The 16,503-nt window shown below is 45.2% G+C and overlaps 1 protein-coding gene across 5 annotated transcripts in view; it reads left to right on the top strand.

Annotated features, from left to right (window-relative positions):
- The window catches only part of FOXK2 (forkhead box K2), a 183,679-nt gene that overhangs the window by 115,519 nt on the left and 51,657 nt on the right, over positions 1 to 16,503 (top strand). For all 5 annotated transcript variants that reach the window (XR_004540935.1, XM_033961708.1, XM_033961707.1 and 2 more), the window contains one exon: positions 15,456 to 15,752. Coding sequence is in view for 4 of the 5 variants with exons in the window: in XM_033961708.1 (XP_033817599.1) it covers positions 15,456 to 15,752 (297 nt within the window). In the remaining variant the exon portion in view is untranslated. The remainder of the gene's footprint in view (positions 1 to 15,455; positions 15,753 to 16,503) is intronic.

Raw genomic sequence — 16,503 nt, 5'->3', positions numbered from 1 at the left:
ACCGACGCCTCCCCTTACGCCTGGGGAGCTCATTTGAACGAGTTCCAAACTCAAGGACTTTGGACAGCTCAGGAAATGAAGCATCACATCAATTTCCTGGAACTCAGAGCGATGTTTTATGCCCTCAAGGCCTTTCAACATCTTCTCTTTCCTCAAGTCCTCCTGCTGTGCACAGACAATCAAGTTGCGATGTACTACATCAACAAGCAGGGTGGGACAGGCTCTCGCCTCTTGTGCCAGGAAGCCCAGAAGATCTGGACTTGGGCCATAGATCACCATCTATTCCTGAAAGCTATCTATATTCAGGGAGAACAGAATTCCTTAGCGGACAAGCTCAGCAGAATTCTCCAGCCTCACGAGTGGGCACTCGATCCTTTCACTCTACAGTCCATCTTCGCTCAATGGGGCACTCCTCAGATAGACCTCTTTGCAGCTCCTCACAATCACCAGTTGCCCCTATTTTGCTCCAGACTCTACTCTCCTCACCGTCTGGCAGCGGATGCATTTCTCCTCGATTGGTCCAATCTGTTCCTGTACGCTTTCCCTCCTCTGCCTCTCATGTTAAGAACCTTGTTCAAGCTCAAGAGGGAACGAGCCACCATGATTCTGATTGCTCCAAGGTGGCCCAGGCAACATTGGTTCTCCCTTCTACTTCAACTCAGTTCCAGGGAACCCTTTCTTCTTCCACTGTTTCCTTCTCTGCTTACACAGCATCAGGAGACCCTTCTACATCCCAACCTCCAGTCTCTGCACCTGACAGCTTGGTATCTCTCGGGCTGACTTCTCATGATACTCTTTTTGTCTCAGCCCGTTCGTTCCATTCTGGATGCCTCCAGGAAACCAGCCACTCTGCAATGTTACCATCAGAAGTGGACACGATTTTCTTCTGGTGTTTTCTTCATCATCTTGATCCCACTTCTCTTGCAGTGGAGACATTGTTGGATTATCTTCTTTCTTTGTCTGACTCTGGCCTTAAGTCTACTTCCATCAGAGTCCACCTCAGTGCTATTGCTGCTTTTCATGAGCCGGTTCATGGAAAACTTCTCTCAGCTCATCCCTTGGTGTCCAGATTCATGCGGGGTCTTTTCAATGTGAAACCACCTCTTAAAGCCCCTCCTGTAATCTGGGATCTCAATGTGGTTCTTTCCGCCTTGATGAAACCTCCATTTGAACCTTTGGCTACCACTCCTTTCAAGTTTCTCACTTGGAAAGTACTTTTCCTTATTGCTCTTACCTCTGCCAGGAGGGTCAGTGAGTTACATGCACTAGTTGCAGATCCACCTTTTACGGTCTTTCATCATGACAAGGTGGTTCTGCGTACACATCCAAAGTTTCTCCCTAAGGTTGTCTCTGAATTCCATCTCAACCAATCCATTGTTCTACTTGTCTTCTTTCCGAAACCTCACTCTCATTCTGGTGAACAGGCTCTGCATACTTTGGACTGTAAGCGGGCTCTAGCTTACTATTTAGAGCGTACTAAACCCCACAGATCAACTCCTCAACTCTTTCTGTCCTTTGATCCGAATAAATTGGGACGTCCTGTTTCTAAACGTACGTTGTCTAATTGGCTTGCAGCATGCATTTCATTCTGTTATGCTCAGACCGGACTGACACTGGAAGGTTCTGTCACTGCCCATAGAGTTCGAGCTATGGCAGCATCTGTAGCTTTCCTCCGTTCCACTCCTATTGAGGAAATCTGCAAGGCTGCTACTTGGTCCTCAGTTCATACTTTTACTTCTCACTATTGTCTGGATGCATTCTCCAGACGGGATGGACACTTCGGCCAATCTGTTTTGCAAAATTTGTTTTCCTAATGGCCAACCTTCCCTCCATCCCTCTTTTTGTTAGCTTGGAGGTCGCCCATCAGTCAAGAATATGCTGCCTGCTTGTCCTGGGATAAAGCACAGTTACTTACCGTAACAGGTGTTATCCAGGGACAGCAGGCAGATATTCTTGCGTCCCACCCACCTCCCCGGGTTGGCTTCTTAGCTGGCTTATCCTAACTGGGGACCACGCGCCTCTGTCGGGCGGGAAGGCACTCACGCATGCGTGGTGTGGCCTACTAGAACTTTCCAAGTTCTTAGAGTGCAATCACTCTAAAATTGTCCGTACCGGGGCTCCGTCGGTGCTGTCACCCATCAGTCAAGAATATCTGCCTGCTGTCCCTGGATAACACCTGTTACGGTAAGTAACTGTGCTTTTCTTCCTCAGAGATACCACGTGCCTATCCCAGGCTTTCTTGAATTCAGACACGATCTTTGTCTCCACCACCTCTTCCGGGAAACTGTTCCATGCATCCACCATCCTTTCTGAAAAAAAAAAAAAAAAAAAATTTCCTTAAATTATTCCTGAACCACTTAACTTCATCCTATACCCTTTCATTCCAGAGCTTCCTTTCAAATGAAAGAGACTTGACTCGTGCAATTATATCGTGTAGGTATTTAAACGTCTCTATCATATCTCCCTTCTCCTGCCTTTCCACCAAAGTAAACAGATTGAGATTTTTAAGTCTGTCCTCATGCACCTTATGACGAAGACCACGTACCATTATAGTAGCCTTCCTCTGGACTGGAGACCAAGTGTTTGCAAATAGAGCTAATGTAAGGTTCCAGGACCCAAGAAACTGCTGCATTAGTAGTAATCGGATATAGACAGGTTATGATGCAGATTTCAGAGGTGTGACATCATCTGTAGTATTGCATTCAATTCTGGTCTCCTTATCTCAAGAAAAATATAGTGGTGCTAGAAAAAGCTCAAAGAGCAACCAAGATGATAAAGGGGATGGTACTTCTCTCATATGAGGAAAGACTAAAATGGTTAGGGCTCTTCAGCTTGGAAAAGAGATGCCTGAGAGGAGATATAATTGAAGTCTGCAAAATCTTGAGTGGAGTAGAATGGGTACAAGTCAAAATTTACAAAGACTGTAGTTTCCTGGGTCTCCCCTTGAGCCATCTTCAAGAAAGGCTCAAGGGGAGACCCAGGAAACTACAGGCCGGTGAGCTTGACCTCTGTCCCAGGTAAGATGATGGAAGCGCTGATTAAAGACAGCATCTGGGAACACATCGAAGAAAATGGGCTACTAAAGTCGAGCCAGCATGGCTTCTGCAAGGGCAGGTCATGCCTCACGAACTTATTATACTTCTTTGAGGGGGTCAACAGCCAGGTGGATAAAGGGGAATCCATAGACATCATTTATCTTGACTTCCAAAAAGCCTTCGACAAGGTACCACACGAAAGGCTGCTAAGGAAGCTATGGAACCACGGGGTGTAAGGGGAGGTCCACCGATGGATTAAAAACTGGCTGGCAGACAGGAAACAGAGAGTTGGAGTAAAGGGCCATGTGTCATGAGCGGAGTTCCGCAGGGGTCGGTGCTGGGACCGCTCCTGTTCAATATATATAACGACCTGGAGGCAGGAACAAAATGTGAGGTTATTAAGTTTGCGGATGACACCAAACTATACAGCAGGGTAAATAACATGGAGGACTGCGAAGATCTCCAAAAAGATCTGACAACGCTGGAAGAGTGGGCCAAAAATTGGCAAATGAGCTTCAACATAGGGACATGCAAGATCATGCATGTAGGAAAAAAAACCCGATGTTCACTTACAAAATGGGAAACTCACCACTAGGGGTGAGCAACCTTGAAAGAGACCTGGGAGTGATGGTAGACACAACCTTTAAGGCGTCGGCACAGTGTGCGGCAGCCTCAAAGTGACACTCAACGAAGTTACAGGGAAATACTTAAAACCAATAGGAGGAAATTTTTTTTCACTCGGAGAATAGTTAAGCTCTGGAACACATTGCCAGAGATTGTGGTAAGAGCGGATAGCATACTGGTTTAAGAAAGGTTTGGACAAGTTCCTGGAGGAAAAGTCCATAGTCTGTTATGAGAAAGACATGGGGGAAGCCACTGCTTGCCTTGGATCGGTAGCATGGAATATTGCTACTCCTTTGGTTTTGGCAAGGTACTAGTGACCTGGATTGGCCACTGTGAGAACAGGCTACTGGGCTTGATGGCCCTTTGGTCTGACCCAGTAAGGCCATCTAGCCCATCCATGAATGTCTTTAATTGTGAGATTAATGAAATGAGTTTTAAAATCGGTGATGATAGACAAAACTTGTTAGAGCGGTGGTTCTCACAGTAGGTTGCATCACCAAGTGGTGGGGTCACAACTTTGACTGCTGGGGGCAGAGAAGGACCAATCAACTGACTCCAGACAGTGGTGGTATCAGGCTGCATAGGCTGATGATACTGGTTGTAGCTGAAAGTTTTTGTTCCAGTCCACATCGGGCATATTGAAGTCTCCCAACAGCACTGTGTCTCCTCGCAGTGTGACGGTCTCAGTGTCTTCAATTAGTTCTTGGTCCGCATCGTCCTTTTGTCAATAGTATGTAAACTTATGGAAACGTTGATCAAAAACAGATTGGACACGATTCTGGATGACGAAGGACTAAGGGATCCCCACCAGCATGGCTTTACAAAGGGAATGTCTTGTCAATCCAATCTGATAAACTTCTTTGACTGGGTAACAAAGAAACTGGATAAGGGAGAGTCCCTGGACATCGTGTATTTAGACTTCAGTAATGCTTTTGATAGTGTCCCACACCGTAGATTATTGAACAAGGAGAAACACTGACTGCATGGGTAGAAGACCGGCTTAGCAGTAGACTTCAAAGGGTAATGATAAACGGTATTCCCTCAGAAACATCGGAAGTGACCAGTGGAGTACCGCAGGGCTCGGTGTTGGGCCCAATACTATTCAATATCTTTGTAAGGGACCTGCCTCAGGGACTTTGAGGTAGAATTACATTATTCGCCGATGATGTTAAACTATGCAATGTTGTAGGCAGCGCAGCAGAACCTGATAGCGCAACCATGCCCGGCACTATGGAGCAGGACCTACTTTTATTAGAACAATTGTCCAGTACTTGGCAACTAAATTTTAATGCTAAAAAATGTAAGGTAATACATCTTGGTAGCAGAAATCCATACAGAACATACACCATGAATGGTGAAAACCTAACCAGAACTGTAGCAGAATGGGACTTGGGGAGTAATCATCCGGAAAGATATGAAAGCTGCGAATCAGGTGGAGAAAGCTACAGCAAAAGCTAGACAAATGCTGGGCTGCATCAGAAGGAGCTTTATCAGCTGAAAGTCTGAAGTTATACTGTCGTTGTACAAATCAATGGTGAGACCTCACCTGGAGTACTGTGTTCAGTTTTGGAGGCCACATTATCAAAAGGATGTGAAGAGAATGGAGTCGATTCAGCGAATGGCCACTAGGATTGTCTCAGGACTAAAAAATCTCCCATATGAAGAACGTTTGAGCAGGCTGCATTTATATTCTCTCGAAGAGCGCAGAGAAAGGGGGGACATGATAGAAACATTCAAATACATCACGGGCCGCATTGATGTGGAGGAACAAATCTTTTGTCTTACAGGACCCACGGCGACAAGAGGGCATCCGCTAAAACTCAAGGGGGGGGGGAGATTTTATGGGGACACCAGGAACTATTTCTTCACCGAAAGGGTAATTGATCGATGGAATGGTCTTCCACGTCAGGTAGTCAAGGCCAGTACCATGCTCGACTTCAAGGGACGATGGGACAGACAGGTGGGGTTGCTCCAGAGGAATGCTTAAAAGATGGATTCTCGGGAGAGGAAGTGACGTCATCATGAAGTATGGCTGCTTAATTTTCGAGCTCCGGAGGGGCTCGACATTGTCAGTTTAATCTACCTTATCTACAGCGCTGAGAGAGCGGCATCGCGGGTGCAGTATTAGTGTGATTGCATGGCGAGCAGGAAAAAGTTAGCGAAATTCCAGTATCCGGGGGCGGTGAGCGTAAAAATGAGGTCGCAAGTCCCTGAGTCCCCGACGGCTCCTATCAAGATGGCGCAGCAATCTGGGCCTAAACATGCAGGCTTACCAGTAGCAGATACAGATCCGGGAGCCCAGCATATGGAAGGGAACTTGGAACGGTGGTTTCGCGAAATCAAAGAGGAAATGGTGGGGCTCCGAGCGAATGTACGGGTGGCCCTGGCTGAGATACGATCGGAGGTGAGCGAACTGGGCACCCGGGTGTCGATGAATGAGGGCCGTTTAACACACATGGAGACCACGGCGCAATTACTTTCCACCGAGCTACACGAGGCGATGTCCCAGCTAGAAGACCTGCGGAATCAGGTGGAGGACCTGGAAAACCATTCTCGGCGCCTTAATTTGCATTTTAAGGGTTTTCCAGATACGGAGCATTACAAGGAAGCCCGGTCAGTGATACAGGACTTTTGCGGTGCCCTGATCCGGGAAGATGATCGGGAAGACATGAGTGTGATTGTGTTACAACGAGCTCATCGGAGTCTAGGCCCAGCTCGGGGTACGGGCAATAGAGATATCATAGCCTGCTTCGGAGACTTTATAATTAAGGAGCGGATTCTACAGGCGGCCAGACGACATCCTAATTTTACCTGGCAAGGAGTTGCGGTGGGGGTGTACCAGGATTTGGCTTCAGCGACCCTTCAAAAAAGGCGTGCTTTTAAAGAAGTAACTCAACTCATGCGGGCTGAGGGATATCGGTACCGCTGGCTGTTTCCGTTTGGTCTATTACTTACTTTGAATGGGAAACATCGCCGGGTGGACTTCTTGGCTGATGCCTGGCTAGCCCTGAAGGACTTGGGTTGCCGGTTGCCTAGGGACTGTCGTGATGAGAGCCCTGCAGGGGATCCCGATAATTCTACTCCAAGGGATGACAGCGCATCAACTGAGAATCCTCAGCCTTCCACATCAGGCACCTGAACTGCTGTATTAAGCCCAGCATTGATTTTGTCTGTTGGGTTTTATCTCCGTGTTGGTTATTGAGGAGTTCTTTTTTTGCTATTTTTCACCTAACTTCAAGATTATAATTATGGGAATGTATCCCTGATTAGACTGGATGGCTATGAAGAGCCCACAATGGGCAATACTCTGGCTATCATTTGCTGTTAGACTGTGTGCTGGTTTAATCTACATTGCTTTCTTACACTGTTTTTTATAAGATAACTGCTCAGTATGTTTGAATATTTGGTGGACGGGTGGGGTTGTAGAATGTGTGCATGATACAATATCAAACTTAAAGAAAAGCGCAAAACATACTACTCTAAACTAATTGGCACAAACACCTCTGACACAAAAACACTCTTCAACTTAGTAAAAAAACTTACGGACACAAACCCATTCCTTGCCACTCAAGGCAATAAATCACCAACAGCTTCTCAACTAGCAGACCACTTCAAACACAAGATCACTACAATCAGAAATACCTTCAACAACTCAACCACCAAACTCTACGAGATAATAACCCCCACAACGGAAGAAGCCATATCTGCAGACAGAACATGGACCACATTCCCAACCCTACAATGGTCTGATTTGAACCGACTATACAAAAAATACAGCCACACCTCATGCGACTTGAACTACTGCCCATCGTATCTGCTTACAAATGCCTCCCTTAAATTCAAAACCAACCTCATGCAATGGATTCAAAGCACTCTCATAGAAGGTCAATTCCCACAAGATCTTGGAGAGATCATAATCACACCCCTACTGAAAGATCAAAAAGGCCCTATAGACGCTCCTACCAACTACAGACCTATCGCTTCGATCCCATTATATGTCAAACTGATTGAAGGACTTGTGGCTCAATACCTCACCAACTACCTATTTGACCATAATATACTTCACTCCTCTCAATCAGGATTTAGATCTCACCACAGCACGGAAACACTACTAGCAACACTACTAGACATAGCCCGACAACACCTCAGTAAAGGACACAGGATCCTAATTATCCAACTAGATCTTTCCGCCGCCTTCGATCTAGTCGATCACACCATATTACTCCAGATACTTGATGCAATCGGGATCTCAGGGGTGGTTTACAATTGGTTCCAAGGATTCCTCAAAACAAGAACGTACAGAGTTAAGACAAACAACACGAAATCTAACCCATGGTCAAATCCATGCGGAGTCCCGCAGGGGTCACCACTATCGCCCATTCTATTCAATCTCTTCATCTCCTCCCTCGGCACCACTTTAGACAACCTAAATGTAACATCATTCAGCTACGCAGATGACATAACTATTCTCCTCCCCTTTGAAATCCAAGACCACACCTCAACAGGACACCTGGAAATAATTCTGGATGAAGTAGAAAAATGGATGACAAACCACAAACTGAAACTAAACTCGGACAAAACCAAATTCCTAATGCTTGAAACGGACAAAAACCCATCCATAACAGACCTAGAAATTAAAGCAACCAAATACCCAATCCAGACCTCACTCAGAATCTTGGGAGTGCAGATAGACAGATGCTGCACTATGCAGACCCAAATCAACAAAACTACCCAAAAAGCATTCTTCACAATGCGCAACTTAAGAAAAATAAGGAAATTCTTTGACAAAGAACACTACAGGATAATTGTACAATCCCTGGTACTAGGTCTCGTGGACTACTGCAATATCCTTTATCTACCATGCCCCACAAACATGATCAAAAAACTTCAAACTGTTCAGAACACAGCCCTTAGACTAATCTACTCACTCGGAAAATTTGACCACATCACCAATGCCTACCTAGACTCACACTGGCTACCGATTCGAGCCAGAATTCAATTCAAACTATACTGTCTACTCTTCAAAGTAATTAACGGTACTGCACCCACCTACCTAAATGACCGCCTAAACCGTAACCTTCCAACCAGAACAAGAAGAAAACTGACATCATTCACATACCCACCACTCAAGGGTACTCACCGCAAAAAGCTTTATGATAGCCTCCTGGCAACACATGCTGCAAAACTCGAACCGTCCATCACCAGATTGTTAACCACAACATCAGACCTCAAGACATTCCGTAAAGAAATCAAAACACTGCTGTTCAAAAAGCATATACAATCTACCTAACCTCCCTCACCCCATCCCCCAAGAAACCAAAACACTGCCGTCCAAAACATCTTCCGATGTTATTAAGTCTTTACTATCATTCTGTTATTAAGTCTCTATCCTCAAACTGTATTCTCTATTGTCATGTACCATCCTGGAAATGTCCAGTTCTCTTCTTATGTAATCCGCTTTGAACCGCAAGGTACAAGCGGAATAAAAATCACTAATGTAATGTAATGTAATGTTAAGGCGAGCTTCCTGATCTGCTATATTTTCACTTTGATGTTCCATCATGAACCTGATAATTCATCTTGAATTTCGGCTTCTAGCCCTCTTTGGAAGCTAATTCAAGGAAGGTTCATTTAGTATTGTATTGAGTCTTTACAGGGTTTATTGCACATGTCTTTCTTCTTTCCATGGATGGGCTGGAATTATCATATTCTCTGAAGGATGATTGAATCGGGACAGTGTGATTGATGGGTGCATGTGGGTTTGACTAGGCTCCTAGGGGAGAGCGATGACTGGGTGTGTAAAGGTAGAGATTTTAAAAGCAATCAAGATGAGCCTCTTTGTTATGACGTACTTTTCTCATAATGGCTGATTCTAAGTTAAATGTATCGGCTAATAGGAGGGGGGAGGGGGGGAGGGGATTGGCTAGACGGCGTGAGCCAGCTGGGCAGAGAGTAAGGGATGGGGAATCGGAGATTCTCATTGGATCCTGGAATGTCAATGGGCTAAATAGTCCTGGCAAGAGGAGCATGGTGTTTCGAGAATTAAGACGTATGAAATGGGATATTTGTTTGCTCCAAGAGACACATTTAAGACCCAGGGACACTGGTCTTCTTCAAAGACCCCAATTTGATTTGATTTGGACACACCAAGGACCGGGAGCCACTAAAAGGGCAGGAGGGCTGGCCATTTTGGTGCGAAAGGGATTGGGTCTTCAGGTGGACAACATATATAGGGATAAAGAGGGGCGATGTCTGGCAGTGCAAGGAGTAATACAAGGTCAACTTTTGACTATCATTAATATTTATGGTCCGTGCTCCGGACAGGTTGTCTTTTTTAGAGGTCTTCAATCCAACCTGTGCTCTTTTGTTAAAGGGGCGGTATACCTAGGGGGTGATTTTAATGTCCCCCCGGATCCTGTATTAGATCACTCGGGCAGGGGGCGTAGGTCCTTAAACAGTCCTGCTAGAGCCTTAGGCAAATTGATGTCTTCCTTGGGTTTAGTGGACTGTTGGCGCTTGCTTCATGGATCGCAGAAAACGTTCACATTTTATTCCCATGCTCATAATACATATACTAGATTAGATGGGTTGTGGATCCATCGAAACCAGATGGGAGGGATATCCCGGGCTGAAATAGAGTCTCTGCATATATCGAACCACGCTCCCGTCTGGGTGGCCTGCACTGGTGTGTTGGATCAGGGAGGCTGCAAGTACTGGAGGCTTAATGATTCGCTTTTGGGATCTCCATCAGTTGTTGCAGCGGTAGCGCGTACTATAACAGAATATTTAGAATTGAATGACAACGGGGAGGTCACCGATGCTATATTATGGGATGCTTTAAAAGTAGTGGTTCGTGGGGAACTTATTAAATGGGGGGCTAGATACAAACGCCAAAGAACCCAGAGATTCTACCATTTGCGTCAGAGACTGTCAGTGCTGGAGAGGACACATCAGGAAACACGGGACGCGACAGTACTGACTCAATTAAAGAGGGCGCGAGATGAATTGTACCAACTCCAGGTTGAAGAAATTGATAAGATGCGAGAACGCTTCCGACTTCAAATTTACGAACATAGCAATAAAGCAGGAGCTCAGTTGGCTAGATATATCAGGATTAAACAGAATAGAGCTACTATCACTCGGATACGGGGAGCTCCGTCGGGAGCCTTGAAGGTGGTGGATTCGGATATCAGAAGTGAGTTTTTGGCCTTTTATTCTCAATTATATGGTCCTCCAGAGCCGGTTGACCAGGAAGCTCAGGCTATTTTCCTTGATTCTGTTCCTTTACCGATTTTGTCTGAATCTGATCGAGCATATTTACAGGAACCAGTTAAGGTGACGGAAATTATGGGAGTGATTAAGAAGTTGAAGAATGGGAAATCACCAGGTCTGGATGGATACACTGGTTGTTTTTATAAACAATACGCTGAACAGTTAGGCCCTATACTGGCACGAGTGGCAAATGGGATTCCACAGGGATCCCGTCTTCCGCCTACTATGGGGGAAGCAGGAGTGACCTTACTTTTAAAACCTGGGAGGGATTCCCTGTCATGTGGGTCATATCGCCCTATATCATTGCTGAATTTAGATGCAAAAATTTTGGCCAAGGTGTTGGCTTTGCGTTTGGGTAAAGTGCTGCCATCTCTAATCCACCAAGATCAAGCGGGATTCATACAGCGTAGACAGGTGAGCGATAATATCAGGAGAACCCTTAATCTGCTATGGGGAGCTAGTCATCGCGCGGATAAACTTGTGTTGATGTCCATCGATGCGGACAAGGCATTTGATAGGGTTCTTTGGGGATTCTTATGGGATGTACTAGATTGCATGGGATTGGGACAGACTTTTATAGCTTGGATTCGGGCATTGTATAATGATCCTAGGGCTTGCCTACGAATCAATCAATCTTATACTGACTTTTTCTCTATTTGCAGAGGGACCAGACAAGGGTGCCCGCTTTCACCTTTATTGTTCGCTCTTTCCATTGAACCTTTGGCGATGCACATTCGGACTCATCCAGATTTACGTGGGTTCGTGATGAATGGGGTTGAACATCGGGTGGCGCTGTTCGCGGATTTACTATACGTAGGACAGCCTGCTGTCTCTATCCCGTATCTGTTACAACTTTTTGACTCGTATGGTGGAATCTCTGGGTTCAAAATTAATTTGGATAAAACAGAAATTTTGAATTTGACCCTCACCCCGTTAGAGGTAGAGAATATTAGGGGTAGTTTTCCTTTTCGTTGGGTGACTCACGGGATTAAATATCTCGGTATTCATATCCCTAAAGACCTTACCCAGCTTTACGAGAAGAATTATCAGCCCCTGTATCGCCGCATCAGACCGGATTTGCAACGGTGGCATGGCCTTTGGCTATCCTGGTGGGGACGGATAGCTCTTGTGAAAATGAATGTACTACCCAGGTTACTATTCTTGTTTCAAACACTACCGGTGCAGGTCCCAGTCCGGGAGCTTCGAGGGTTAACAAAGGAGTTGCGTGGCTTTATTTGGCAACGCAAAACTCCTAGGATATCCCAATCCTTGTTGTGGGCGACCCGTTCATGGGGGGTAGAGGGTTACCAAATTTGGAATGGTATTACCATTCAGCGCAGCTGAAATTGATATTAGATTGGGAATTGGGTGAGCATAAAAGTGGGGTGATGTTGGAACAGGTCCCGGGGGATAGGATGCTGTTGAAATATAGACTTTGGATTTCTGGACACTCTAGATCTTGGACTCAAGGTCTTGCTAATCCCTTTGTACAACATCTGGCCACGGAGTGGTACCGAGCCAGAGTACAATTGGGCAACGGAGCGTTGGTGTCATCCTTGGCCCAGATACAATTTGAACCCAGATTCCAAACTGGGAGTGATAACAGGATTTTCCATAGATGGGCCCAGAGTGGCCTGCGGGTCTTTAGGGATTTGATGGGGACTACCAGGATTTTATCTTTTGCCATGCTCCAGCAGAAGTTTAACTTGCCAGATCGGGACTATTTGGCCTATTTCCAGATACGGCATTTCATGCAGGCTCAAGGCTGGGGAATGCCATGACGTATTGAACAGGAATCTTTTGAGAATTTGTGGTTGCTACTCCGACAGGTACCCAGACCTTTATCTGTATTGTACCAATTTTGGAGGGGACACTTACCTACCCAACCTATCTTTCAGAAGCAATGGGAGAGGGACTTAGCATTTTCCTTCACTGCTCAACATTGGGATGCTATCTGTGGGGAGGTATCCAGGGCCTCTACTTGTGCTCTGCTTCAGGAGAACGCCTATAAAATACTCACTAGGTGCTACTATACCCCTGAAAGGTTGCACAAAATGTTTTCGGGAGTGTCTGCTCAGTGTTGGCGTTGTGGTTCAGCAGTGGGATCCTTTTTACACATTTGGTGGGACTGTGGGATTATTGGTCCCTTTTGGCAGGGGGTGACGAGTACTTTGTCTACTATGGTTGAAGACATGGTGGAAATGACTCCACAGTCGTGCCTTTTGGGTCTACATAATGAGAGGGAACACCCATGGCAGACTAAACTACTTCGTTGGGGTCTTGCAGCTGCTAAATGCCTCATAGCTAATCATTGGAAAAATCATGTTGCTTCCTCTATCTCAGACTGGACCACTAGATTTTTGTCCATTGGGAGAATGGAGCTGGCGGTGGCTAAACGTTACCATAAATTCCTGACACGTTCTTTGACTTGGAGCACAATTGAAGCCTTACTGGACGCACTGTAGGGGTTTCCAGGTTCTCTCTGCCTGGCTGGCTCATAGGATGGTGAGCGAAAGTTCTGGGGGGGGGGGTTGACTGGGGGATGGGAGGGGGGGATGAATGAATGAATGAATGGGGGGGAGGGGTGGGTTCTTGGGGCGATAATTGTAAGGAAAATGTGCATTTTTGTATATTGAGCAATCTTAGTAGTTGATGTCTAATCTACTGATGTACCGGTTGGTTGATGTATGTTCTATGTTGTATTTTTTGGAAAATCTTTCTAATAAAAATTTAAATATTAAAAGATGGATTCTCGAAGGAGGAAGGGTTCTTGAGTGGGCAGACTTGTTGGGCCGTCGGCCCTTTTCTGCCGTCATACTCAGTTTCTATGTAACAGCCTGCTTGGACTTGATGAAAGGCTTAGAGCAGGAGGAATTATAAATCTGAGGTTTATGTATATTTTAGAACCATTAAAATAGTCGCAATCTGTAAAAGTTTGGGATGCACTGTATAAGAAAACTGGAAAAGCCTGTGAAGCTAGCAGTCCATGTAAGAACCATAAAAACTAAAGTTAAAAAGCCTGATATTCTTGTTTTATAATTTATATTTATGATTTCAGGATAGTTTCCATTTTATGAAATCATAACAGTGATATCACAAGTGTGATTGTGGTGGCCTTGAAAGGAATATTTCAAGGCTGTGGCTATTTTGCAGATACAGGGCTTTGAAACTGGCTCTTGCAGCTTATTCATAACCACTTCTAAGGAAACAATATAATGCTTATACAACTAGACAGCTATGTATTAATCCTGCAGCTTGAGACTGCCTAGTCATGTGAAATCCTGGAGTCAGAATACATTAATAACACTTTCCATTAAAAATATTTTTAAAAGGCACTATTTTGATCCTATATGAACAGTATAGGCTTGGCTGGGGCATTTTCTTGCTATTACTATTTAACTACCTTAAGCAGTGAGAAAGCAATATATTCCTTATATAGTATTTAAAATTTACATTTTTCAGTCATTCAAAGATTATTGCACAGGTATGTTTCTAGAGTACTGGAAAATATATGTACCATGCCTCAAAATTAAATTAGTATAGACAAGGCCAGTAATTGAGAGTAAATGGAATGTGTCAGGGCACTCGCTAGTTGTGTCATAATGGGGTGATGATATCTGTAAGAACCTGCCCAGTGAGGTACATTTCAAAATTTTCCAATATCCAGGAGATTTCAAGAGCACTTTAATGCATGTATGCTATCATTAACAGATCAGTGTTTTTCATGGTGCCCAAAGGATGACTTTTCTGGTTGAATTTTTGTTTAAGGTCAATATTTTGTGAGCAACCATGTAACGATCCTGTCAAATATGAACGATTGCTCATACGCTCCGCTTAGAGGGAATATAGGTTGTTAATTACAGCTATAGCTTTCTTGGCAGGGGAATAGAAATTTACAATTACTCTGCCTAAGCTTGTATGCTCTCCTTTTTGGCCATCTAAAGTACTGTACAGCTAATGAAACACTCAAACCCCTTTTATTTTTTCTCCAGCAAGTACATCTTGAATGTAGAAAATGTTATGTATTTTAGTTGCTCTTCTGAACAGCCTGCTGGTGCACCTCCTGCACCAGAGGGTGGTGGATACATGGAACGCGCTACCGGAGGATGTGATAAGCAGGAGCACGCTACAGGGCTTCAAAGAAGGTTTGGATAGGTACCTGGAGGACAAAGGGATTGAGGGGTACAGATAGGAGTAGAGGTAGGTTATAGGGATAGGACTAGAGGATTAGAGGCAGTTACAAAATCAGTCAGGACACTGTTCAGGCAATTAGGCCTGAAGGGCCGCCGCGGGTGCGGACCGCTGGGCAAGATGGACCTCTGGTCTGCCTCAGCGGAGGCAACTTCTTATGTTCTTATGGGTGATTACCTCAAAGTTCATCAGCTATAAGAGTAGTAATTATTGAGTGTATGGATTAAGGTTGAGTAATGGCTCCTAGTTTTCATGAAAAGCACTGTTAATTGTTGCTGCTTAGATTTGAAAAATAGGGCAGTTTAATTTGTCTCTCTTTTTTCCATTTGACAGGATCACCACTTTCTAATCAACCAGTTTTAATTACTGTGCAACGGCAGCTACCACAAACTATCAAACCCGTCGCTTATACTGTTGGAACACCTGTAACAACCTCAACGTCTCAGCAACCTGTTGTGCAGACAGTTCATGTTGTCCACCAGATACCAGCTGTGTCAGTCACCAATGTGACTGGATTAGCACCAGCAAATACATACACTGTTGCAGGACAGGCTGTAGTCACACAGGCTGCATTGATGAGCCAGACCAAGCTAGAACCTCAAGAGAATGGAGACCACAAAGACATAAAAGGTGAGCCCTGACTGCCGAGAGGATTTTGTTTTCAGCAGTCCCTTTCCCTTGATAGCTCCACTGAATGCTATCATTTGGTTCTTATGTATAGGGTTTACGCTTCATGTAAAGCTTCCTGCCTGGCTGTTATCAGGAAGTTATATACAGCTTCTTTGTATCTTTTCCTATCCATTGGCTCTCAATATTGCTTTCTTTCTGCTATGTATCAAGGAGTCATCACAGTACTTTAAACTTGGTGACCTCCTTTGGCTGAAATAGTACAGTACTCTTTTTTGACTAAGAAACTGATGCTTTTATTTGAACTTCATTCAGAAGCAGTGCTGTCTTATGGAATAGGAACAAGCTCTCGTCCTTCCAGCGGTGGACGTGCTTGAAGGAGCGGGGAAGGGAGAAGTAGGAGTAGACGGGCTTGTGCAGGTTGTCAGTCGGGTTTAGGTAGCAATCGGGAGGGGTGCTGGTTGTGGAGCTGCTGGCCAGGGACATGTTGATGTGGGAGGGCAGGGAAGAACATGCAGGCCTTCCGAGGGTACAGTACAGGCCTTCGGGAGGGGGGTGCAGACCTTCAGGGGGGACAGGCAGGCCTTCAAGGGGTAGTGCTGGCCTTCAGGGGTGAGGTGCAAGCCTTTGGGGGAAGGGGGGCTTGGACACAAGGGATGGTGTGGAGGGGGGGATAGAGATACTGGATAGGAGGGTAGTTGGGGAAAAAAAAAGGGAGAGATGGTGAACCCTGGGGTGGTGGGGAAGGAGGGAG

The sequence above is a fragment of the Geotrypetes seraphini genome, chromosome 10 (genome assembly GCF_902459505.1).
Source record: "Geotrypetes seraphini chromosome 10, aGeoSer1.1, whole genome shotgun sequence".
Classification (NCBI taxonomy): Eukaryota; Metazoa; Chordata; class Amphibia; order Gymnophiona; family Dermophiidae; genus Geotrypetes; species Geotrypetes seraphini.
The sequence above is the reverse complement of the archived record's forward strand: the minus strand, read 5'-3'. Positions and strand labels throughout refer to the sequence as shown.